Genomic DNA, 24,933 nt, shown 5'->3' with positions numbered 1-24,933 from the left:
TCTTTTAAACAACTCCTCGACACAGATGGGTCTCTAACCAATTCTATTTGTGATATAGAAGAGCTAGCTTCCCTGACTGCCATCTCCTGGCTCACCTACCCTCCCAGTGTATCACACATAGCTTCCCAGGCCTACTTGATCTAGGACACCTAGGTCAAACTGCGTGTTTGTTGATGAAGGTCATGGAGGTATGAAGTATGCATATGGTGGGGGTATGCCACTGTTCATAAGTCGACATATTTAAAACTAAGTTTAAGTACAGTTCACTTATGCAGTGGTCAAGAATCTGCCTGCCAATGCAGGAGACACAAGAGACTCAGGGTCAGGAAGCTCCATTGGAGTAGGAAATAGCAACCCACTCCAGTATCCTTGCCTGGAAAATTCCATGGACAGAGGAGCCTGGCAGGCTACAGTCCATGAGGGTCGCGAAGAGTCACATGACTGAGTGACTAAGCATGCATGCATAGCCCACTTATGGCCAACAAAAAGATAGCCCAGGTCAAAAATTCACTTGTGACCTCAGTCTGAACTGCAGAGCTAGCAAGTGAAGTGGGCGTGGAGAAGCCTGTGTCAAAACCTCATGGGTAGAACCCAAAAGTCAGGGACAAGGAAGGCTGTTCGTATGTCCTTAACACAGATCCCATCCGTACAGTCAGAGAGTTATAAATGGGTAACAAACCTTTGCTCTTGGTGTTTGATGTCAGAAATAGCCACATTTTAGTTAACTGGTAACATTAACCTTCTGTCACATGTTCAGCACCAATGCCTGTATCCTGAGGTTCAATTGCTCTAACATAATAAGAATAGTCAGTGTCATGTGGGAGCCCCAAAAGATTACAAGGGAACAGGAGAAGAATTTTAAAAATTCTGCTCCAATCTGGAAAGGGGTTCAGTGTCCTCTGTTCACTACCCCAGTCTGTGAACGGACCGTGTCTTAATCATTTTTAGTATTTTTAGTATCTAGCACATACAATAAATGCTTGCTGAATGAACTAATGAGCATGGCTGAGCAAGAACAGGATGCGTAAGATGAGCCCTGGGTAACCTAGGAAAGCTCAGACTAGATCATGGGTCCATCTAGCATTTTCACATGGAAGTTAGAATATGCATTAAAAGGAGTACGAAGCTATTTCCCAAGAAAGAGGAAATGCTTGGAAATGTCCCTCCCACCTATGCCACAGGACTTCTGAATCCAGCTAAAGAGAAACACTATGAGACACAAAGGATTTGGATCTGAGGGAAACGCAAATTAGCAATGTGGGAATTTTATCTTCTCTATACCACAGGACTTCATCTGCTACATTTTTATTAAAGTAACCCAAAAAAGTGTACATGTGTCCATAAAGCTGTACATTCTTCCATATAACAACACTGTTATACAATTAGTAACCTTTGTTTTTTCTGTCAGAATAGCTTACAAATATATTTTTACTTAAAAGGAGAGACAGGCCTGCTCAACAGTCCAGCTCTGGGTGTTTATTGTCTTTAAAGTGAATTTCAAAAAGAACAGAAAAAAGATTAAGTATGAAACCATGAGGCTGCTTATAAAAAGGCAGGAACTTGTTTGCAGACAAGATGTAACAACAATCTGCAGGGATTCACAGCTTTGTTTCAACCCATATGCCAGAAAATGAGCACTTGGGTCTACGGGCCTGAAGTCAACGTTAAAGCAATAAGGACTGGAAACAGGGCCTGGGAAGGTAGCTTGGGATTTGGAAAGTTCAAGAGGCAGAACCGGCAGGAATGGGTAGGGAGAGTGTTTGGTAAATAGCACCTCTGAGTCAGAATTGAGTAGTTAAGCAATCCAGGAAAGGGGACCGGCAGTGGAGAGCAAAGTCCCTCACTACGGGCCACAGCCAGATAGCAGCCAGGTTCACCAGACGCCCAGCTGTGGCCTTCGCAAGGGGACTTGGGTCTGGGAAACTCAAGGTCTTAAAGACCCCTCACCAATGTCACTGAGAAACTGAAGCAATGGAATTTCTTCCCTGTGAAATTTTCCATTTTCCTCAGACCCAGAACAGTAAATATTGCACAAGTCTGTAGACAAACTTGGATTGTACGGAGAGAGACGGCAGCCTCTCCCACGGGTGCTCTGAGCACCAAGGAGGAAAAAACAATGCCCAACGTCTGGCTGTTAGAGTCAGTTCTACAAGAGTACCAAGCAGTAACTTGGGGCATTCTCTCATTCAGCCAAGGAATACCTGCAAGGCTAAGCATAAAGCCATAGTCCTGAGGACGGAGGGAGAGAGAGTTTCCTAAGCCTACCAGGGCGGCCAGGAGGTTGTGACAGCCAGTTCTCCTCCAGCTCCTCCTGGGACCCAGGAGGCCATATTGCACAGTGAGAACTCTTGTCCTAGAAAATAAGGTAGTTCCATGACCCAACCAGAAGGGGAGGGGTGTGGGGTACGGTTGGTGGGTTGGGGGACAGTTGGAGAGGAGTGTGTGCTTTTAAAAAGAAGGCAATAATCAAGGACCTGAAGTTCCCGTAGCTTTTGAGCTACTTCTCAAAGAGATAATGGTAGCATCATTAGGACTTCCATCTGGTTACAAAAAGAAGAGTTTTGGCCAAAAAAACATTCCAGTGGAGACTCTTTGGATTCTAAAATTCCATTACAAGTCACCCCCAAGTTAATCGCCACACAGAGCAGCATTACAGCAAGGCAAGGGTCGGTACATGATGCCCTTCTGTCCCGACTCCAGTAACCTCCAACCCCTGCCTCACTCCCCTGACCTCCAGAACAAAAAGCTTTATATTCTTGGTGGGAAGTAACATCTACAGGTCTCTGAGAACAGAATTAGAAACAAGTCACGGTTTCAAGAAAAGCTACTCAGGACAGAAGGAATTAGGAAAGGCCTTTTCATTCTGTGCCTAGGATCTCATAAAAAATAAAAATAAAAGAGAAGATTAGGCAATATAGTATGAGTTGAGTCCAGGCTTGAATGCCCTTGAGTAAGAGAGGGGCCAGGGGTGCAGGTGTCCTGGCTGGGAGAGTGAGAAGTTTGAACTCAGCCTCTTTTCTCTCCTGGGACAGATCCTGAGCTCTCTTGTTCACAGCTGCTAATCCTGTTTGCCCCCTCCTACACCTCCCTGGGGTGTTAGCCAAGCTTCTCTCACCTCGACCAGGACACCGTTCCCCCCTCCCACAGGCAGACACTGGCTCCCAGATAAAGCACACAATTCTCTCCAAAGGCACCTGCGGAGGCCACTTCCAAGCAGCGTCCTTTAAGGATTTTTTTCTTTAAAAAATCTTTAGGTTTTTTTCTCCCCTTTTCTTAAAAAAAAAAAAAAATATATATATATATATATATATATAAATAGCTCTTCATTTAAAATACAGTTCCCCAGGTTGAGATATGCAGTGGCCTGCTGTCACAGCAGAGTTGAGTACAGTAGAGTGCCAGCTGGGGCAGGCGAGGGATCTAACTGGAGACTGCCATGATGTAGTTCTTTGAAGGACTGCTCCTGCCCAGTATCATTTGGTTCTTGCAGGTGAGAAGCCCATAGGATGTGGCCACTGGGGCCTCCTGGTACAGGACGCAGATGGAGCCATCCTCCCCAATGCGGTAGGACACCTCGTAGGGGTCCACCCACAAGGTCAGCTCACTGGGCAGCAATCGGTGCAGCTGAGGCTGGCTGAGTCCAATCTGGCTAGCCACTTTACTGATGATGGGGTCCATCTTGTGGTTGATGCGGATGCAGCGGTAGCCAGAGCCCTTGGATGGTTTTTCAGGAAACCAATGGTGTTTGTAGTGCTCTGTGGAGACAGGACAAGGGGGAGATGCACTGGTTAGTGCAGCTGGGCCATGGATGCGACCACAAGGGGTGGGGGGTGATGGGATGTGTGCTAAGTCGCTTCAGTTGTGTTCATGCGACCCCACGGACTGTAGCCCGCCAGGCTCCTCTGTCCATGGGATTCTCCAGGCAAGAATACTGGAGTGGGTTGCCATTCCCTTCTCCCCGGGATCTTCCCCACCCAGAGACAGAACCCAAGTCTCTGTCCTCTGTACTGGCAGGTGCGCCACCCGGGTGAGGGTGATGACAGGAGAGGAAAGGGCCTAGTTATTTTAGGTAAGCAACATGGTTTCTCATGAGTTTTAAGACCCTCCTGAAACCCTCCTGACATTGTAGCAAAAAAAAAAAAAAAAATTATGGAATCTGGAAAGACCCCTCCTTCTAAGACATGGGTGTATGTGTATCGAGAGGGTGTCCCAGAGCTCTGAGGCAATCCTTTGTGGCCAGTATATTGCCTTTGGCACATTCCCGGTTTAAGGAGGAGGATATGCCTGGGACTGACATGTCCAGGCAGGGCCTCTGGGAACCTCTGAGCCAAAATTTCAAGGCCAAGAAGGCCGTCCTCACTGTTGGACCCACAGCAAGTCATGTCTCCCACCCAGTGCCTCGGTGGTTTCCTCTGCCTTGAAAAGTCAAAGACCTGTCACAGTGGCTCAGGGAGGCAGAAGTGGGATGTTTTAACGAAACATATGTTGTCCCTCAGAAAGTGGGACTGTGTGGGCACGTTTAAATGTGGCTATTGCTGCCCAAGCCCGCCAGCCAACAGCTAGGAGACAGGTCTCTCCCCAGCCAGCAGCTGCTTATCTCTTGCCCACCTCCTCATCTCACGCCGCACCACCACCAAGCCCAACACAGGCCCGCAGAGCGCAGTTACGGCGTACCAGCCTCTCTCGGTACCAGAAAGGGTGGCAGATGGCTAAGAGAGGCCGGAGGATAGAAAGGGGACCCGGATTCTAACTTGAGGTGCCAGCCACTGCCCCAGGCACGGCGCGGCCCGCGCGGCCGGAAGAGCCTCGGCTGGGAGCCCGAGTTGTTTGGAAGGTTCCACTGCGCCTTCTCGTTCCATAAGGACCCTCGGCTGGTCGGGCTGTCGCCTGCAGGGTCTTGGGTCCAGTGAGGGAGAACAGCCCGCACGCAGACCCACAGGCACCCCGCTTCCGCGGCACCCAGCGGCGACCCGGGGTCGCAGTCAGGACTCTGCGCCCGCGACAGCGCAGAGGGCAGCAGCCAGCTGGAACCACGGCGCACCCAGCCCCAAGCACTGGGCCGAGGACCACGACCCGAGGGAGCGAACGGGCCGGGGCCGCTCGGCGGGGAGCCCGCCCTCGGTGGGGACTGAGCCCGAGGGCGCCGGGCCCTCCGCCCCGTGCTCACCCGTCAGCGCCGCCTGGAGAGCCCCGCGGAACACCTGCAGTCGCTGCTCGTTCACGCAGCCCCGAGTCCTCAGAAGGCTGGAGAGGAAGCCCACGGCGGCGGCTATCTCCGGGAGCATGTCTGCTCTCCCCTCGGCTCTGCGTGTCTGGCTCCTGTCGCGGGCCTGAACGGTCTCCGACTGGACGGCCTGTCCAGGTAGCCTTTTCTCGCTTCGCCGCCCCTCGGCTCTGCCGGGACTCTCCCGGAGACGCGCTTTTCAGGCCACGGCGAGAGGCGGGGCTGGGGGCGGGGGGGGCTCCGGCGCGGGGGGGGGGGCGCGGGGCCTGGCGTCCGCCCCGCCCCGCCCCGCCCCGCCCCCCGCCCCCTTCGCCCTGAGGTCATCGCCCCCTGACGTCAGTGCTGGTAACACGAGCTGAGCTTTTCAGGCCTCGGCGAGAGGCGGGGGTGCTGGCGGCAGAGGCCATTGGCCGGCGGCGCGAAGGGGACGGGGCCTATATAAACCCCGCCCACGCGCGCTCGCCCCCGCCACCCCCGCCACCCCCGCCGCCCTGAGGTCATTGCCCGTGACGTCAGTGCTGGGAACCGGAGCCCCGCTTGCCGGCGGGGCAAGCAGGGGAAAGGGAGACCGGGAGCTGCCGGGGTCTCTGGGAAGGAAAGCAGCGCGTCAGGCTGGGCGTGGTCTGACCTCCCCTCTCCCATCCTTCCTCACAGCTTAAGGAACACCTCCGACGAGAGGCCTTCCTGGACGCCGCCTCCCCCAGGCGGTCCCCTTTTCTGACTCCCACATCTTCAGCCACACCCTGTCAAGGCCACTCACCCGTTTTACCACTTTCCCACCAGTCAGAGTGGCTTCTTGACTCTCCGGAAACGGAGACTAGCCTTCTGTTTACTTCTACGATAATGCCAAGTTCCCCAAGTTGTGCTCTTCCTCTCCAGAAATGCCTGTCCTCTTGCCTAGAACCGTGGCCTACTCTCACCTAATGCTGCTGGGCAGGGGTGGCGGCAGTGTTGGCGGCAGCAAGACTGGCGGGCCTTGCTCTTCCACGTGGGGGCCATCCTCAGAACCTGGTGCCATCACAGGCTCTCCTTGAGGTCTGCTGAATGAGGATAACGCCTAACCAACATCCCAGGGTTCAGAATTATGTAGGTGCCCCGTACATATATATTAATATCGAGTCAAACCCGATGGCCTCTGTAAATCTTTATTTTCCTTCACTTTGGGGGCAGTCTCCTCTTTTCTTCCCTGACCCCAGATTCCTCTGCCTCCTTCCTCCCCGGCTGTGTCTCCCATGGATCCCTTCCTGTTCCCCTTTCCTCATTATGTCCACTGATTCCTCTTCCTTTTCTCTTCACCTTTTTTCCTCACAGAGATCTGGTTCATGTTGTCCACTTTGATATTTACTTTGTTTTTACCAGTGACCTTCCTATCCGCAAGTCTGTTCACATGTCCTTTCATCCCGCTCATCCTATCTGCTGTGTCTCTCCTCTTGGATGTCCAGCCACTACATCAATGTCAGTCTAAATTCCACTGACTTCTCCAAGGCCAGCCTCCTTCTTGACCTCCATTTCTATCAAATACCACCGGTTCCCCAGTCACTCTACTCAGAAAACTCAGACTCACTTTTGGCTTGTTACTTTTTCATTAGATCCAGTCTGAAGACCCGTTGCTTCTTCATGTCTAGATGACTGCAGTAGACACTATCAAATCCAGTCCCCAGACCACACTTCTCACTGTTAGATTTACTTTCCTAAAGTTCTGCACTCACGTGCTCTTCTTTTGCTCAGATCATTCTGAGATATCCTCCATTTGTCTACTGCATTAAGTATGGACCCCTTTGTGTAATAGTTAAGAACTTTCATCATTTGGCTGCATCTACCTTTTTAGGTTTCTGCCACTTTGTGCTCCCAGGTGACTCTCCTCACTGTTCTCTAAGCGTCAGAGCAGTTCTGCATCCCAGAGCCCCCAGCATTTGCCCATGATCCCTATCCCTGCTCTGTAATATGGTCCCCATTCCAGGTGCTATGAATGTGCATGGCCTTGCTGCACTGTAACCCATGCCATTACCTCTTGGATACCTCGCTGCCTCCTTGCCGTCTTTCCCAATCCCTCACACTCCTGAAGGCACAGCTTAAGCTGGGTCCTCCACTTTGAAAACTTGTGCTGATCATTCTCTCACTACAGAGTTAACATTATCCATACCATTCATTTGGCATTTATAATCTGTTGTTTGATAAGATTAATGATCTTTTTAGAGGCTCACATCTTGTTTGCAGACTACTGGAAAACAGGTTGCTGCTGCTGCTGCTGCTAAGTCGCTTCAGTCATGTCCGACTCTGTGCGACCCCATAGACGACCTCCTACCAGGCTTCTCTGTCCCTGGGATCCTCCAGGCAAGAACACTGGAGTGGGTTGCCATTTCCTTCTCCAATGCATGAAAGTGAAAAGAGAAAGTGAAGTCGCTCAGTCGTGTCCGACTCTTAGCAACCCCATGGACTGCAGCCTACCAGGCTCCTCCATCCATGGGATTTTCCAGGCAACAGTACTGGAGTGGGGTGCCATTACTATGCTTATATGTTCTATATTTCTAGGACAGTTTGGGTTTAAAATATTCTGCTCCATTGCTTCATATAACCCATTAAAATGCCCTGGAATTCTAGTGTTTTGGCATTGAACAAATCTCTTAGATGAGCTCTTCACTGACTCCTCCCCAAAGCTGGATCAGGCTGTACCTCTGCTCATTGAGGGGGAAACAATGTGTGTTCAGAAACAGGACTGGAACTGGAAACAAGATAACTTAGAGAACATCAAACAAAAAGATCAGCTGTCAGCAAGACCAGGGAAACAGGCCAAGGTATAAACATGTGTGCAGAGTGATTTAGCACCAAAATCTGAAAATAACATCTTCCTGGGTATGCTGTTGACAGGGGTGTGCTGTTCTGGGCCTTGCTCTAGTCCATAATTGATGGGGGGAAAGTTTTGTGACAGATCATCACCTGTTTTTTGCCTTAGGAAATAGAATTCTGTCCTTATGTAGGTTTTTTTATATCATTCGCCAGGTCACACAGCTAGTTCTCACTAGTGCCAGGACTAGCAGATCTCTGGACTTCAAATATCATGCCCTTCTCATTAGACCGTGGAGCCCCTGTTCTACTACAGTGGCCCCTCGTCCCACCTCATCCCACAGAGCTGTCATTCTAGATGATGATGCAATGAATTGGAGGGGAATATTCTTCATTTTGAAATAGGAGCAAGGTCTTATCCCACAGATTCCCCCATTACCCAGGGAGTGTCTTAGTCTCATCATTGGTGGTTAATTCCTCAACTTTGTAGAGAGCATTGATAATAAGAACCAGAAAGCACTTCATGTACTTTCTCATCCTCTCTTCTTTCTACACACAAGCCTAGCGAGAGGAAGTTTAATGTATCCAACATGCAAAGTTTCCAAGTCACTTTATAGGATTTGGACTTTCAATCAGTTTCTTTTAAAGGCAAATACATTATAATAATCCAAATTACTTTTGGAACTCTCTGAAACTTCCCTTAAACTGCTAGGACCAGGGTCCTGAGAAGCTCTGAAGTCCAGATTTCACTTCTGTTTCCTGCTGCCTCCCATTGTTTGGCATAGCCAAGGGATAGTTCTAGCATCCGGATAAGAACCATGGGTCCCTCCCTCTTTCTTCTCTTCTTCCTGTTCCTCTTCCTCCTTACTCATCTCTTCCCCTCTCCCCAAATGCCTTGAGTTGAATTTTGAACATTAAATGTCCTAACATTCTGCTGAACTATGACTCTACCTACTGCCATGTTGGGCAGGTAGTGTGGAGGTGGGGGTGATGCCAGTGTATGCCTCAACTGGACCTGAAATTTTTCTGTGCATGTGACCCCAACCCACTGTTTCCCTGGATGCCCATCGCACCCACTTGCACAGCTTACCTGTGTGGCCTCTCTAGAGTGACCCACAGCTTCCCAAACAACCCTCCTCAGATCAAATCCCTACCCAGAACTGGGTTCCTCTCCTCAGTTCTCAGCCCTAGCTTTGTCTGTGGGGTCATCACGCATGCTCTGCTTTCCACTCCCCAGTGTGGCACAATCAGATCATTGTACGTGACCATCTCTCCCAGCAGCCTGCTGACCCTGCAGGGCCTTACCCCGGTTGTCAAGACTACCTCCCAGTTTCCTGACCACATGTTGAAACCTGAGGTTAAGTAAAGTTGATCTGCAGGCTGAGGCTGGGCTGCAATCTTCTAGGAGGTTATATCAGCTCATTCTAACACTGTGCAGTGCATAGTTTCAGTAAGTCAGTGTGTGAGTGTGCATGTGTATGTGTGTATGTATGTGTGTATATACGTGTGTATTCATGTGGGTAGGTAGGCAGTATATATGAATGTACATACTTAAATGTGCATGATATTTGTGGATAGAAGGGACTGTGGATATATGTTTGCAGATATTAGCATGTACATAGTATATATTGAAGGACATCATTTTGTGAAGTGCTTGTGTCTGGGTGGAGTGTGTATTTTGGCAGGTGTGTCTGAGTGTGGCTGGTATAGATGTTAATTTGATCTTTCCTCTCTTCAGGCCTCATCGGTGATAACCTTGCTCTGCTGCCCAGAGCTGATAAGAAACATCACCCAGGGAGGATGAATGCCTCTTCTTCTAATCAGAATGAAAATATTGCTAAATATATTCATAATTCTTTGCAAACATCATTGGATACTGTTCGGGATATGTTTTTGAGTTCCCTATCACCGTCTCACAAAGTTGTACCCTTCAAGATCAGCTCTAGACCATCAGTCTGAGAGTTACTCTTTAGAATCAGGAACAGGAATCAAAGACAAAAAGAAGATAACATTGTTCCTAGAACTTGTTAAAGAAGACTAAGAAATTGGGGATGTTAGTGATTTTTAAGTATCTGTCTTTAATTCCCTTTCCTCACCCCAAAGTGAACTGAGAACAGGGACAGAAACATGTAATGCAAAGATGATTAGGGTTAAGTGGAAAACTACCCATCTGGACTGAAGGAAGGCTTGGCAAAATATAAATATGAAAAGGACTTTCTAATCCCCGGGTCACAACAATTTTCAAGTCTGTAAGGATCATTTCTGAGAAACTGTTGAGGGTTGAAGAAGAGTCAGAAAGCTAAAAAGTAACCCATTTCCCAATGGCTCTGAAGGAAGATGCAAAAAGAAGATGCCATTGCACAAAAAACACCTAAATTTGGCAAGAGAACTTCTTTATAGGAAAGTGAGCAAGTAGATCTGCTAAACAAGATATCTGCTTCAGGACTCAGATGCTCTGAGGTACACAAAATCTTCAGAGTGAAGGCTGAAGATAGCCACAGACGGCAGCTGCTGGCGGTGTGCAGCCTGTAACCTGCGCTGGATCACCCTCAGCAGCTTCCCACACAGTTTCCAAGTGATGAATAGAAACAGCCATGGCAGATGCACCCTGCCACCCAACCTGGGAGCCCATCGGACACCTGGTGGCCAAAATAACAGGCCTGCCTAAGCTTTACCAGGCTTACCTACAGGCAAACTTGGGAGCTGGGGAGGGTCATGGTTCTGCATAGTACACAGTCTCTGGATTTCCTCTCTCTACCAATTACCATCCATATAGCTCAGAAGTCACAAGTTGGAAGCCTGTGAAGCAGACTCAATCATAATATACATTGTTTGGTTTGAATAGTGCTTAAGCATTTAAAATATTAGCTCTCAATTTTTAACTATTAGGTAGTGTCGTATACGGAGAAGGCAATGGTGCCCCACTCCAGGATGCCCACATGCCCACAGGATGGAGGAGCCTGGTGGGCTGCAGTCCATGGGGTCACTAAGAGTCGGACACGACTGAGTGACTTCACTTTCACGCATTGGAGAAGGAAATGGCAACCCACTCTGGTGTTCTTGCCTGGAGAATCCCAGGGATGGGGGAGCCTGGTGGGCTGTTGTCTTGGGGTCGCACAGAGTCGGACACGACTGAAGTGACTTAGCAGCAGCAGCAGCAGCAGCAATGTTGTATCAAAATAAAACCCAGAATTATAATTTCTCTTTAAAAATTAACATATCTATTTACACTGATTCCACATTCTTATTTACTGATGACTGGTACCTAAGACAGGGAATGTGTCCTTCAATTTGTCCAGTCCCCACCCACTCTTTATAGCATCCCTGCTAAGACCAAGTTGTGATTATCACTTACCATGGCTGAATGCTGGGGTTTATTATTATTATTATTATTACTTGATAGGAAAGTAGGATTTATTGGTGGGCATGAGTAAGGAGGGGATAACACCAAGGATCTCGTGAGTACAGGGCTCGCCGTTTGTCCAGAGGCCACAACTGGGGATGTATTTGAGCCTATAGCCATCCAGGATGAGCTGCTTTTCTGCTACACTGTCTTCACATTTATCCACATTAAACTTAATAAAGCCCCACTTCTTGGAGACGTGGATCTTCTGGCAGCCAGGGAACTTGAACCTGGCCCTGCAGAGTTCAATCACACGCTCCTTGTTCTGCAACTTGGTGCAGATGGACATTATGACTTGGCCGATGTGGACCCTGGCCACTGTGACCTGGGGCTTTCCAAAGCCACCACTCATACCTGTCTGGAGCCTATGAGCTCCAGCACAGGACAACATCTTGTTGATGTAGGTGACAGGGAAGGGTTGGAGCCACATTTGGATGTGGAAGCCACCTTTGCCACAGCTTTTCACCATGTACTTGTTGGCACAAATGGAGGCAGCCTCCAGGGCTTCGGAGGAGAGCTGCTCACACTCGGATGACACCATGTGACCTCAGAGTGGGAACTCATCCACTTTTGCCTTCTTCCACTCCAGGTCAAAGATGTGGATCTTACAATCAGGGATATCTTGGCAGAAGGAAGACTTTGAGTACGGCTTGTTCGTACAATATCTATAACACCGGGTGGGGCAGTGGCCCATGGTGACACCAGGATTTCCAGTGGTGAGCCAAAGGGAAAAGGCTGGGATTTATTATGATTTTTATATACTTAATCTTCATTTGCATTATCTACCTTGATCCTGGAAGTGTTTGAATTAGCATCTCCCTATACAGAGCAAATGTCAAACTATCATTTCTAACCCTAACTTTCTTGCTGAACTGCCAACTGCTTTTTATTTCAGTTGAGAACTGGACATTTTGAAATATTTTTTCTGGTGTTTTAATCTCAGCCTATAACAAGCCTGTAACAAGAACGGTAATGCTATTTTGAGAGAATGAAATCAGAAGTTGAGCATAAGGGAAAAAATTATCTTGACTTGCTCAGTTCAGTTCAGTTCAGTCACTCAGATGTGTCAGACTAAACAAGTCAAGATACTTTTTTCCTTTATGCTCAACTTCTGATTTCATTCTCTTTCAAAATAGCATTAATGTTCATTGTCTAGACACCAGGCCGAGTTTGACAGACATCTTTAACCCTACCCCTTCTGATCAGTTGCCAAGGCCTAGAGTTGGACCATAAAGAAGGCTGAACATCGAATAACTGATGCTTTCAAGGTGTGGTGCTGCAGAAGACTCTTGAGTCCTTTGGACAGCAAGAATATCAAACCAGTCAATCCTAAAGAAAATCATCCCTGAATATTGACTGGAAGGACTGATGCTGAAGCCGAAGCTCCAATACTTTGGCCACCTGATGCAAAGATCTGACTCACTGGAAAATGCCTTGATGCTGGGAAAGATTGAAGGTAAAAGAAGAGGGCGGCAGAGGAGGAGATGGTTAGATGGCATCGCTGACTGAATGGACATGAATTTTTTTGTCCCTTTTAGGGACAAAAATCCCCAGAAGGCAGTGAAAGACAGGGAAGGACTGGTGTGCCACAGTCCATGGGGTCACAAAGAGTTGGACATGACCTAGCGACTGACCAACACAACAACACAACTACATTTGCAACATCATTCCTGCCTTTGCCTCTTGCTATGGGCAAAATTCTCCCTCCCCAGTCCTTCTGTTCCATCTAGACTATTGCCATAGCCTACTGGTCACCTTATGGCAGAAAGTGGAAAAGAACTAAAGAGCCTCTTGATGAAAGTGAAAGTGGAGAGTGAAAAAGTTGGCTTAAAGCTCAGCATTCAGAAAACTAAAATCATGGCATCCGGTCCCATCACTTCATGGCAAATAGATGGGGAAACAGTAGAAACAGTGGCTGACTTTATTTTTGGGGGCTCCAAAATCACTGCAGATGGTGATTGCAGCCATGAAATTAAAAGACGCTTGCTCCTTGGAAGGAAAGTTATGACCAACCCAGAGAGCATATTAAAAAGTAGAGACATTACTTTGTAAACAAAGGTCCATCTAGTCAAGGCTATGGTTTTCCCAGTAGTCATGCATGGATGTGAGAGTTGGACTATAAAGAAAGTTGAGCGCCGAAGAATTGATGCTTTTGAACTGTGGTGTTGGAGAAGACTCTTGAGAGTCCCTTGGACTGCAAGGAGATCCAACCAGTCCATTCTAAAGGAGATCAGTCCTGGCTGTTCATTGGAAGGACTGATGTTGAAGCTGAAACTCCAACACTTTGGCACCTGATGCAAAGAACTGACTCCTTGGAAAAGACCCTGATGCTGGGAAAGATTGAGGGCAGGAGGAGAAGGGAACGACAGAAGATGAGATGTCTGGATGGCATCACCAACTCAATGGACATGAGTTTGGGTAAACTCTGGGAGTTGGCAAGGACAGGGAGGCCTGGTGTGCTGCAATTCATGGGGTCGCAAAGAGTTGGACATGACTGAGTGACTGACTGACTGACTGGTTATTCTGCCCTCCAGTCTCTCTTTACTTCAATCCACACTGAAGACTTGACAGAATAATTTTCTTTGAACAATATCCTAAACATGTCACTTTTTCAGCTTTTAAAAGACTTCAAAGTCTTCCCATTGCCTACAGCATTAATCAAGTATCCCTTTTCTGGCATTCAAGTCCCAGCACCCTAGGACTTCTTAGTATAGTAACTCAGATCACTAGAGAGTTTGGTAAAAATTCAGATTAAGCAGCCTCTTTCTTCCCTGAGGCTCTGATTCTGTGGTTTGAGATGAGATGTAGGCCTATTTGTCATAAGAACCCAGGCCACTCTGATGCAATGGTCCATGAACCTCAAGCAACACAGCCTGTCTCAGAGGCACTCTTAGGGCACCAAAACACCTGCCACATCTGCCCAGACCCCGTGATCTGTGTCAGCGCCTCCCTTGCTGCAGCACCGGGCTCATAACTGTTGGCTGAACTGGTGGGGATCAGGCCTATGCAAAAAGTGGTCTGTACCCCCAGACAGCATTCTGAAGGCCACCTCAGAGACACCTTGTTTATTCTTTATATTATTTACTATTGCTGTTGTTTTGGCTGCATCACACGGCATACAGGATCTTAGCTTCCCTGACCAGGGATCAAACCTGTGTCCCCTTCAGTGGACTGCCAGGGAAGGCTCCCTCAGAGGCCTAGTTTAGAAGAGCAAATAGCAGTCTCTTTAAACAGGAGGCCTCTTTCATCTTGATACTTGAGACACATTCAGACACACTTGTTTTTGTTGACCACAACAAAAACAAGTTTTTGTTTGGATTCTAATCCTGAATCAGCCACCTACTATCTATGACAAGGCAAATCTTTAATTTCTTTTATCCTCAATTGTTTTCATCTTTATAATGACAATAAGTTCTTCCCAGAGTTATTGGGTAGATGAATAGTAATATATAGAAAGTGCTTAGTGCAATGCTTAAATATCATAGATAAGTATGTATACTTATTTTTGACATAAATATCATAAATAAGTAAACCACAGCCTGGTACTGCTAACAGTCAGAAGCGGCGTTTTCAGAAATCATCTACACAAAATTTTTAATTTTTCAGATGAAGAAAAGGAGGCCATGCGATGGGAAAAGATGCCCAATGTCACACAGCTATTTAGGGCAGGATTAGGACTAGAACCTCTGTCTCTCACCTCTAGAGAGCCCTTCCCATTTTTCCACATCCCTTCTTGTGACACATGCTTCATTCATCCCCTCATTCATTTATTCTCTTACTTAGGGAGTATTTATTGAGTACCCTTGGTGCCAGGCTCTGGAGCAACAGTGGTGGGTTTTGGAGTGGCAGCTGTTGGGAGGCTGAAGGCAGGAAACGGTCAGGTCGGGTGGGAGGTGGAGAGCCCACGGGGCAGAAAAATTCAGCTGTGCATACACACAGTGATGTTTCGTCAGGGAAAGGCAGAAATTTGGGACAGAGAGAAAGACTGGGAGCCTTGCAGGGGCAAGACATGGGGTCAGTGAGAAAGAGTGACCAGGAAGGTCAAAGATGATGGTACAGCAGGACGAAACGACCTTCAGAGAAGTGATGAGGAGCGATGGTTGGAATAGGGAAGGCAAAGCAGGAGGATGCAGCCTCACCAAGTGGGCCTGGAGGGGTGTGGGCTGTGATGGAGCAACAAGCTCCCCTCGAGAGGGTCATGTTTCAGGTAAGGTCAGGAGTTGCAGAAAGCGCTTGGATGAGGTTGAGGTTAGCAGGGACTTTGCTGGATGCGAGGGTTCGGAGGGAGGTGGGGGGAGTCACGTTAGTGGAGGGCACTTACACAGAGGTGTGGGAGTGAGTGTGTTTGTCCCTTGCACAGTGGCCAGTGTGGGAAGGAGTGAAGGTTCAGTCCTGCCTGTGCCTCGGGAGACAGCTGAGCCTAGGGTCTCAGCCACAAAGATACGAGGCCCAGAGAGTTGCTCCTAGGGGTCAGTCAGGGGACTGCAGGTGGCCTCTGTGGCTTGGAAGACTGAGGCCTCCAGGTTCCTGGAGCTGGGCTCTCAGAGCCTGCTTTTCGCTTCCCAAAGCCACCTTTCACGCCTTCACGCCATCCTTCACCGCACTGGCTCATGCAGGCTCTCTCTCCTGCTGGGGGGAGTGATGGAAAGTGTTACTAATTCATCAGACTTGTGACACAGGCTGACGGTATGAAGGGGATCTGGTCCCCCAAAGACAGCGGTGCCCTTGAGGGTCCCTTCTCAGCTGCTGACCCACGAGAGGAGTGCTCCAGCTCCGATCTCCTTCACCAGCATGGGCCTGCGGCAGGGGCTGAGTGTGCGTGAGAGAGAGTGAAAGAGTGACGGGGTGGGAGCTTGAGCAGGGGAGATGTGGACAGATGGTCAGACCAGGATTTGGTTGGAAAGGTCCCCAGAGATGTTTTTTGCTTTTGTAATTCCCTACGTGCATCATAGGAGCAAAAGGATAGAAACTGTTAAAAGTCTGATATCCTGGAGGCCCCTTCCCCCAAGAATGTGACCTCCACACCTTCACCCTCTGGGCCTTCTCCAACAGCGCTAGAAGGTGTGACTGCAAGTGCCGGAAACTCAACAGCGGAACACATGGACTTGGGGACAGCAGCACATCTGAAGCTGAATTTATTGCCTCTTTCCCAAACTGAGAGGACAGACACGTTGTAAATACTCCTCATCCTCACTCCCTGAAGCCCAGGACAAACCCCCTTCATCTCCAGACAGAAAACAAGAGAAGAGCTGCCGCAGATGTTGTTTTGGCAAAACCTTAATGGGCTGGGCCTCCTGTGGCTAGGTGTCTGGGGTAGGCAGGAAGCTGGCATCACAGTTGTGATGGCCAGAAACCCCCTGGGGAAGGAGCTAACGTGTGGAGAAAGACAGACTCAAGAAATGGGGACAGGAGGAAGAATCTAAAGAAGAGGTACCGTAGTGGCCAGCTCTGGCTTCAGGGCCCAAGGTGTTTCTCAGCTGTGCGTGGCTCCCAGCCCAGGGAGGCTGAGCATTTCATCCATGTGGTTCACAGAAGGGAGCCTGGTGGGCAGACTGGGAGTCACTTCCCTGAGCCACACTCTGCGTATCTATAATAAGAGAGTGTGGGCCAGGAGACCCACCTTGCTGCTTCCATAATCTGTGTGAATACCTAATGCAGGAACATGGGATCCGAGGAATCTGAAGTTATTCTCGGTAGCATTTAGTGTTATCCTCAACTGAGCTTTAGTGAGAGCCCATAATGACAAGAGTAATCAGGTCAGGATAATAGCTGGGAAAATAATAACCAACATCCTTTCCCATGTTTCCTTCTGTGCTCAGCTCAAGTCTTCCTTCATGGCTCAGGAAACTCCCCTGAGGTCAGGGGTTGAGTCCCACTGAGTCAGAGAATCAGGTGGTCCTGGGTATTTTCAGCTGCTTTTCAGCATTAGAGATGCGGTCCCATGGTGAAAGCTCCTGAGGAGAGTGGAGACAGGGATATTATGAGATATGTCTAATAGGGCTTCGAGAAGGTTGAGCCCCTAAAGTTGAGCAGAATGAATTATATTCTTAGTGGGGATGGGTAAGCTCCTAGAAAGAGAACAACTCCCTGACCCCCCGGTTTTGAATTCAAAGAGGAATTTAAGTTGCTCAGTCATGTCCGACTCTTTGTGACTGTATGGACTGCAGCATGCCAGGCTTCCCTGTCCTTCACTATCTCCCTGATTTTGCTCAAACTCATGTCCACTGAGTCAGTGATGCATCCAACCATCTCATTCTCGGCTCCCCAACTTCTCTTTCTGCCCTCAATCTTTCCCAGCATCAGGGTCTTTTCCAAGTATCCTTATTTAAAAATGCATGTAAGTCCAGGAAGACACCAACCACCCTTTTCTAGCCAGATTACAGGAGGAGGGAATCTGCCTAAGAACTTGAACAGACAGAAGGTTTGGGCCCGCCTCACTGAATTTGTAGAGAGGCACAGAAGTGTGGGTAGGGATTAGAAAGAGCTGAATTACCGTGCAAAAGAAAACAGGAAGAATCTGTAAGGAAAGGGCCTGAAATCTAGCTCACATAGCAAAAACACTCATGGATCAGCAACACAATTCCTAAACTAATTTGACTTAAGAAAAAGAGAAGCTCAAAACTAGAGCCAACCTTGCTCCCAGAGGAATCTGGAATATTTTGAGGAGGGGCACTGGATTTGCTATAGGCCTTAGAATGAAGTTCTGAACCAATCTTGGCTAGCACCTAAGGAGCAGTGAACCTCAGCTGACAAACACCCATTGGGAATATGGCCTTAGGTGTCACACTCAAGCGCCTGACTTTAATGAGGACAACCACCTCCAAAAGGAGGGTAACTGCCAGCCCACTGTGCAATTTACTTCTCAGCAACTCAGCACAGTTCTCCCTGGCAGGGAAGGGGTTCTGTGGGGATCAGTGAGCCAGGAAGTGGAGAAAGAGGGCGAGGTGAGTATTGCAGAGATTCATCTTGTCTGACCCTCCCATGTCTCGGTGCCATGTGTATATGAGTCATAAATCAATCACTTGACCCCAGGATCTGAACACCTTTTCTCCTCCTTGTTTTAAAGTGATCAAAAGGAAGGAGGCTTGGTCCCCATCCTCAAGGGTGGAAGGTGGAAGTTTTTCAGTCTACTTTGAAAGAAATGATTCCTGACCTCAAGAAACTCCAAGCTGGGGACAAGGAGGAGACATGCATACAGAGGACATACACGCAAAGCTGCCAGCGAACACAGTCTGAAGTGAATGAAGGGGTTGGAATGGAGGCAGTAGCAGACAGTTGGTGTCCAGTATGAAATAGCTTGCTGGCCCTGGAAGTTCTGAGCTAGATTTGCAGGTCTTATTAGTAGGGGCAGAAGACAGTTCAGTACTGTACAAGCATTCACACGACTGCTCCCCCACTGGCTTTTGGCAATTCTGGTTTCCTTCCCGGGTTTAACTGGAAAGGTCATCTCAAGCATGCTCACCATACCTGCTTACTAGTGGGGGCCCCAAACAGTCTATCACGGCCGCGGCAGCACAGACGGCAGCCACCAGGTGATTTTGTTTATAAAGCTTAAGCTTTTCCATAGGGTCAAAGGGCATCCCAGAGTGGCTGGGCGAGGCTCCAGAAAGGCAGGTTCTGGAAGCCAAATCAGCATCTGGGCTTCTGTTGCTCCCTTCCTTAGAAGGGGCACCTGCATAGGCTCTTCCAGGGTACATTGTCATCCTGCTTATTTAACTTATATGCAGAGTACATCATGAGAAACACTGGGCTGGATGAAGCACAAACTGGAATCAAGATTGCCGGGAGAAATATCACTAACCTCAGATATGCAGATGACACCACCCTTACGGCAGAAAGCAAAGAACTAAAGAGCCTCTTGAAAGTGAAAAAGGAGAGTGAAAAAGTTGGCTTGAGGCTCAACATTCAGAAAACTAAGATTATGGCATCCGGTCTCATCACTTCATGGCAAATTGATGGGGAGACAGTGCAAAACAGTGACAGACTTTCTTTTCTTGGGCTCCAAAATCACTGCGGATGGTGACTGCAGCCATGAAATTAAAAGACGCTTGCTCCTTGAAAGAAAAGTTATGACCAACCCAGACAGCATATTAAAAAGCAGAGACATTAGTTTGCCAACAAAGGCCATCTAGTCAAGGCTATGGTTTTTCCAGTGGTCATGTATGGCAGTGAGAGCTGGACTATAAAGAAAGCTGAGCACCAAAGAATGGATGCTTTTGAATGGTGGTGTTGGAGAAGATGCTTGAGGGTCCTTTGGACTGTAAGGAGATCCAACCAGTCCATCCTAAAAAAATCAGTCCTGAATATTCATTGGAAGGACTGATGTTGAAGCTGAAACTCCAATTCTTTGGCCACCTGATGCGAAGAGCTGACTCACTGGAAAAGACCCTGATGCTGGGAAAGATTGAAGGCAGGAGGAGAAGGGGACGACAGAGGATGAGATGGCTGTATGGCATCACCAGCTCGATGGACATGAGTTTGAGTAAGCTCAGGGAGTTGGCAATGGACAGGGAGGCCTGGCGTGCTACAGTCCATGGGGTTGCAAAGAGTTAGACACGACTGAGAGACTGAACTGAACTGAGGGTACAAAATGACCACCAAAATTTTGCACAGCACTTCAGTTTCCAAAGCTGTTTTATGAGAACAAGTTGAACGCCCATATGATGCTCACAACCACTCCATAAGGCAAGAACCTTCTATACTTCAGTGATAAGGAAAATGAGGCTGGCAGCAACTATGAGGCTTGTTTAAGGTTACCCAGCAGAGGCTAGGCTGTCCTTCCCACCACGCAGCACTGGCCTATCCTCACAGCCTCTGGCTCGGACTTGAGGGCCCCAGAGCATGACGGGGATCATTTGAGTGTGTCTATCAAAGGCCAGCTGTCATCTGCATTTCAGTCCTTCTCTAAATGTTTCAGGAGAAACATAAGGCGAGCATTCTGGGAGACAGTGTCTGGGAAGGCTGCCTCCCTGGGCGCTCCAGCTCTCTGTAGGAGATGGAAACCCACCTCTTCTCTCTGAACTGGCTCACCTTTGCGGGACCGGTGAGTCGTTCGGAAGATGAGAGCCAGGCCAGAGACCGCGGGCGGCTGTTGCCCGGCTTCCGGCCCCGCGGAGCCCTCAGGACTCTGCGCCCTACAAGGGCTGCGCTTCCGGTGGTCGGGTAGTCACCCGCGGTGGCCACGTCAGCGACGGGGAGAGCCAGCGGCAGCGACTAGGCTGGGAGAGCGGTGACGCTGGCAGGGAGAGGGAAGGGGAAGGAGCGGGGAGGGGAAGGGAGGAGTGGGGGGAGGGGAGGGGAGGGGAAGAGGGGCGGGGGAGGGGGCGGCCCCGACTCGGCTGGGAGAGCGGTGACGCTGGCGGGGGAGAGGGAAGGGGAATGAGGGGGAGGGGAGGGGAGGAGTGGGGGGAGGGGAGGGGAGGAGGGGAGGGGAGGGGAGGAGTGGGGAGAGGGGAGGGAGAGGGGAGGGGAGGAGTGGGGAGAGGGGAGGGAGAGGGGAGGGAGGAGTGGGGAGAGGGGAGGGGAGGAGTGGGAGAGGGGAGGGGAGGAGTGGGGAGAGGGGAGGGGAGGAGTGGGGAGAGGGGAGGGGGAGGGGAAACGGAGCGGGGGGAGGGGGCGGTCCCGACTTGGCTGGGAGAACTGTGACCGAAGCGGGGGAGAGGGAGGGGGAAGGAGGGGGGGAGGGGAGGAGAGTAGTGGCGGGTGTGGGGAGGGGGACAGGAGGGGGAGAGGAAAAGGGGCGGGGAGAATGGGCGGCCGCGACTCGGCTGGGAGAGCTGTGACCCTGGTGGGGAGGGGCGGCCCCGACTCAGCTGGGAGAGCGGTGACGCTGGTGGGGAAGGGGCAGAGGGAGGTGTGGGAGATGGGGAGAGGGAGGGGCGGCCGTGACTAGGCTGGGAGAGCGGTGACGCTAGCGGGGGAGAGGGAGGGGGAAGGAGGAGGAGGGGAGGAGAGGAGTGGGGGGAGGGGATGGGGAGGGGAAACGGAGCGGGGGGAGGGGGCGGTCCCGACTTGGCTGGGAGAACTGTGACGGAAGCGGGGGAGAGGGAGGGGGAAGGAGGGGGGAGGGGAGGAGAGCAGTTGGGGGAGAGGAGGGGAGGGGGAGGGGAAGAGGGGCGGGGGGAGGGGGCGGCCCCGACTCAGCTGGGAGAGCGGTGACGCTGGTGGGGGCGGGGCAAGGGGGAGGGGTGGGGAAGGGCCGGCAAGGTTAACTCGTGCCAGGGCAGCCAATTCTGAACTTCCTCTTTATTCTGTGTGTGTAAATGTGGGTTCACCACGGGGGTCGCGTGAGTGACCATTTTCCGTCCTTGTGAGGGCGCAGGTGTTTGTATTCTGGGCAGTCTGTTTTGTCTCTAGTTGTCAAGCACGCGCGCTTTTCACCTTAGAGCCGTGGTGTGTATTTTCGCCTTGGAGACAGATGAGCAACTTTGCTGGGTAAGACAATCGCAGCTTCCATTGTTTCCCTTGTTAAACAATCAGAGTCTTGGTACTTGTGCTTCCAGAGACTCTCAGACCTCGAAAGTCTCACTGCAGGCACTGGTGTAAGGGACTGGCTTCCCTTTAACTAAGCTGCTTCCTTTTGCTGTGCTGTGCTGTGCTTAGTCACTCAGTCCTGTCCAACTCTTTGCGACCCCATGGACTGTAGCCCACCAGGCTCCCCTGTCGATGGGATTTCCAGGCAAGAATACTGGAGTGGGTTGCCATGCCCTCTTCCATGGCATCTTCCAAACCCAGGGATCGAACCCAGGTTTCCTGCATTGCAGGCAGATTCTTTACCCTCTGAGCCACCAGTGAAGCCCCCCACCACCCTAGCCAAATAAAATAAAAACAGGTCGGCCCTGGATTTGAAGGGGAAGAAGCAGAAAAAAAGGAAGGTTTCAAGGTACCTAGTGCCAGGTGCTAAGTCACTTCAGTCATGTCCGAGTCTTTGTGACCCTATGGAGTCACCAGCCCAGCAGGCTCCTCTGTCCATGGGGTTTTCCAGGCAAGAATACTGGAGTGGGTTACCGTTTCCTTCTCTAGTAAACAGAAAAGGAAGAGAAATCACAAGAGAAGCTCAAGGCTCACATTTCAACCAGGCTTCATGGAGCCTCCAGTGGGGGGTGGGGGGTGGGGGGTGGTGTCAGGAGTGGGGGTACTACTCATTTCTGAGTTCAGCTTGCCTGGGTGGAACCTGTTAGAGCGCCTCCTTCCCCCAGGCCTGCCTTGTCTCAGCTGAAGTTGGGAGGGAGGAACGGGTGAGGAGAACAATGGGTGGTAAAGGGATTCTAAAATGAAGCGAGGGGGGTTACACGACAGAGGGTGTGACAGAAACAGGACATGGAAGAGTCAGAAACCCAGCCAGAGGCTGGGGTGCTGGGGCACTTGGCTGCCCTACCGGAGAAGCTCAGGCATAGGGGAAAGTCCCCGGGGCCTCCCAGGCGGTCCCTTTGCACCCACCCACTCTCCCGCCCCTAAAGACTCACTTCCTCTCTCTAGTTCCCCTGGTAGAGAACTGCCTGGGTGAAACTGTACTCCACTCCAAGGTCTGGCCCCAGTCAGAGAGTGGGAGTCACAGGAATGGAGAGAGTGACCTTTCTTGTCAGAGGATCTGCCCAGGATGTGGCCACATTGCCCTTTGCCGTGGCTGCAGATATCACCCTACCGCTGAGGCCTAGGCTGGTGGGGTGGGGGCAATGGTGGGGCAGTAAAAATGTTTTAAGCCTAGGAATTTAAGACTATAAAGAACAGTTCAGTTCAGTTCAGTTGCTCAGTCGTGTCTGACTCTTTTCGACCCCGTGGACTGTAGCAGGCCAGGCTTCCCTGTCCATCACCAACTCCTGGAGCTTACTCAAGCTCATGTTCATCGAGTCGGTGATGCCATCTCATCCTCTGTCGTCCCCTTCTCCTCCTGCCCTCAGTCTTTCCCAGCATCAGGGTCTTTTCCAATGAGTCAGCTGTTCACGTCAGGTGGCTTCAGCAACAGTCCTTCCAATGAATATTCAGGACTGACTTCCTTTAGGATGGACTGGTTGGACCTCCTTGCTGTCCAAGAGACTCTCAAAAGTCTTCTCCAACACCACAGTTCAAAAGCATCAATTCTTAGGGACTCAAATATCTTTATAGTCCAACTCTCACATCCATACATGACCACTGGAAAAACCAAAGCTTTGACTGGACGGACCTTTGTTGACAAAGTAATGTCAGTTTCCTCCTAGTCAGTCTCTCCCATCAGGAAGCTTCCATAAGCCTCTTATCCTTCTCCATTGGAGCGCAGACAGAAAGAAAACCACAATCACAGAAAACTAACCAATCTGACCACATGGACCACAGCCTTGTCTAACTCAATGAAACTATAAGCCATGCTGTGTAGGGCCACGCAAGACGGATGGGTCATGGTGGAGAGTCCTGACAAAACGTGGTCCACTGGAGAAGGGAATGGCAAACCAGTATTCTTGCCTTGAGAAGCACATGAACAGTGTGCTTTCTCAGGCACCAGCGTTCTGGGGCTGAATGATGCCAAAGGTATAGAGGAATAAGAACAACGGGGTAGCATTTGTATCTCACCTGGGCAGTAGTGCACAGTGGTTATAAGAGTGGCCTTGGGAGTCCTGTGAGGTCTCAGGAAAGTTCTGAACCTCAAGCTCCTTGTCTGAAAAATAGAAACAAAAATATTTATCTTATGATTCTTTTGAGGGTTAAAGATGATCATGTTTCTAAAGCATTTTGTACATTAATCCCTTCCACAGTATTTATGTATCTAGTACAAGGAAAACAATAAGTAGTAACTGTTATTACCAATAGTAGTAGTAGCAGTAATAGAAGTCCTCTCCAGAACCCCACATGGAAAGTTAGCCAGCAACACCAGGTGTTCCAGGGCTGCCTTTGGGGGTCACTGTCCCTCAGTTTTCTTACCCCTCTGGTACCTCATCACCTCCTCCAGTTTCTCCTTCATGCTGATTCCAGCCAGGCGTCAAAGAAATGACAGTGAGTGCAGAAGCACAAAATAGGTGTTTCCATGCTGGCTATACCCTTCCTGGGGCCTCGAGCTCCTTGTCACTGAAATGGAGGAGAATCCTTTCTGGCTGGTGTCCATTTTTGTGAAAGTCAAGGGACTAAAAAGTTTGTGAAAAGACTTTGAAAACTGTCCCCCTGTACCAACTCTCCACTTGGTGAATTCTTTCTGAGCCTCAGCTCCTATACCTAACCACCCCCCACCACACACACACACACACACACACACCCACCCACCCACCCACCCTGTGCTTCAGCCATCATGGCTTTCCTTTAATCTAGTAGTGATGGAACCGGAAGGCGGTGTCACAGTAGATTTGGGGAAGCAGTCTGTGTCCTCTGGGAGCTTGTGGAGGAGAGGAGGGCAGAAAGAGGGGAGGAGGGGAGCCAAGTCCTGGCGCTGCTCAGACTCAGGGATTCCTGCTGGTCCCATCACACAAAGCCCAAGATCAGCCCCATTTCTTCAGGGTACATTGTGCTGATTGGTCTTCCTCTAGGTTCCCGGGGCTGGGAGAAAGCTCTGCCAGCC

At 49.9% G+C, this 24,933-nt stretch overlaps 1 protein-coding gene and 1 pseudogene across 2 annotated transcripts; both read right to left on the bottom strand.

The window, feature by feature from the left end:
- Positions 1 to 1,289: 1,289 nt before the first annotated feature.
- Positions 1,290 to 5,396, bottom strand: BTG2 (BTG anti-proliferation factor 2). The gene is made up of 2 exons (XM_002693879.6): positions 5,168 to 5,396; positions 1,290 to 3,755 (listed from the first exon to the last, which is right to left on the bottom strand). The coding sequence occupies exons 1-2, from the start codon at positions 5,283 to 5,285 to the stop codon at positions 3,421 to 3,423; spliced, it is 453 nt and encodes a 150-aa protein (XP_002693925.2). The 5' UTR covers positions 5,286 to 5,396; the 3' UTR covers positions 1,290 to 3,420.
- A 135-nt stretch (positions 5,397 to 5,531) lies between these two features.
- On the bottom strand, positions 5,532 to 20,747 carry LOC100847554 (large ribosomal subunit protein uL16-like; annotated as a pseudogene). The gene is made up of 2 exons (XR_237666.5): positions 20,442 to 20,747; positions 5,532 to 17,365 (listed from the first exon to the last, which is right to left on the bottom strand). The product of XR_237666.5 is annotated as a large ribosomal subunit protein uL16-like (transcript).
- Positions 20,748 to 24,933: the final 4,186 nt, after the last annotated feature.

The sequence above is a fragment of the Bos taurus genome, chromosome 16, assembly GCF_002263795.3.
Source record: "Bos taurus isolate L1 Dominette 01449 registration number 42190680 breed Hereford chromosome 16, ARS-UCD2.0, whole genome shotgun sequence".
Classification (NCBI taxonomy): Eukaryota; Metazoa; Chordata; class Mammalia; order Artiodactyla; family Bovidae; genus Bos; species Bos taurus.
The sequence above is the reverse complement of the archived record's forward strand: the minus strand, read 5'-3'. Positions and strand labels throughout refer to the sequence as shown.

Bases quoted from the DNA above. Each gene is read 5' to 3' on its own strand.
- BTG2 (XM_002693879.6), bottom strand. From the start codon at position 5,285: ATGCTCCCGGAGATAGCCGCCGCCGTGGGCTTCCTCTCCAGCCTTCTG. The intron at 3,756-5,167 runs GTGAGCACGGGG...CTGTCTCCACAG, and splicing joins TCTCCAGGCGGCGCTGACGG to AGCACTACAAACACCATTGG.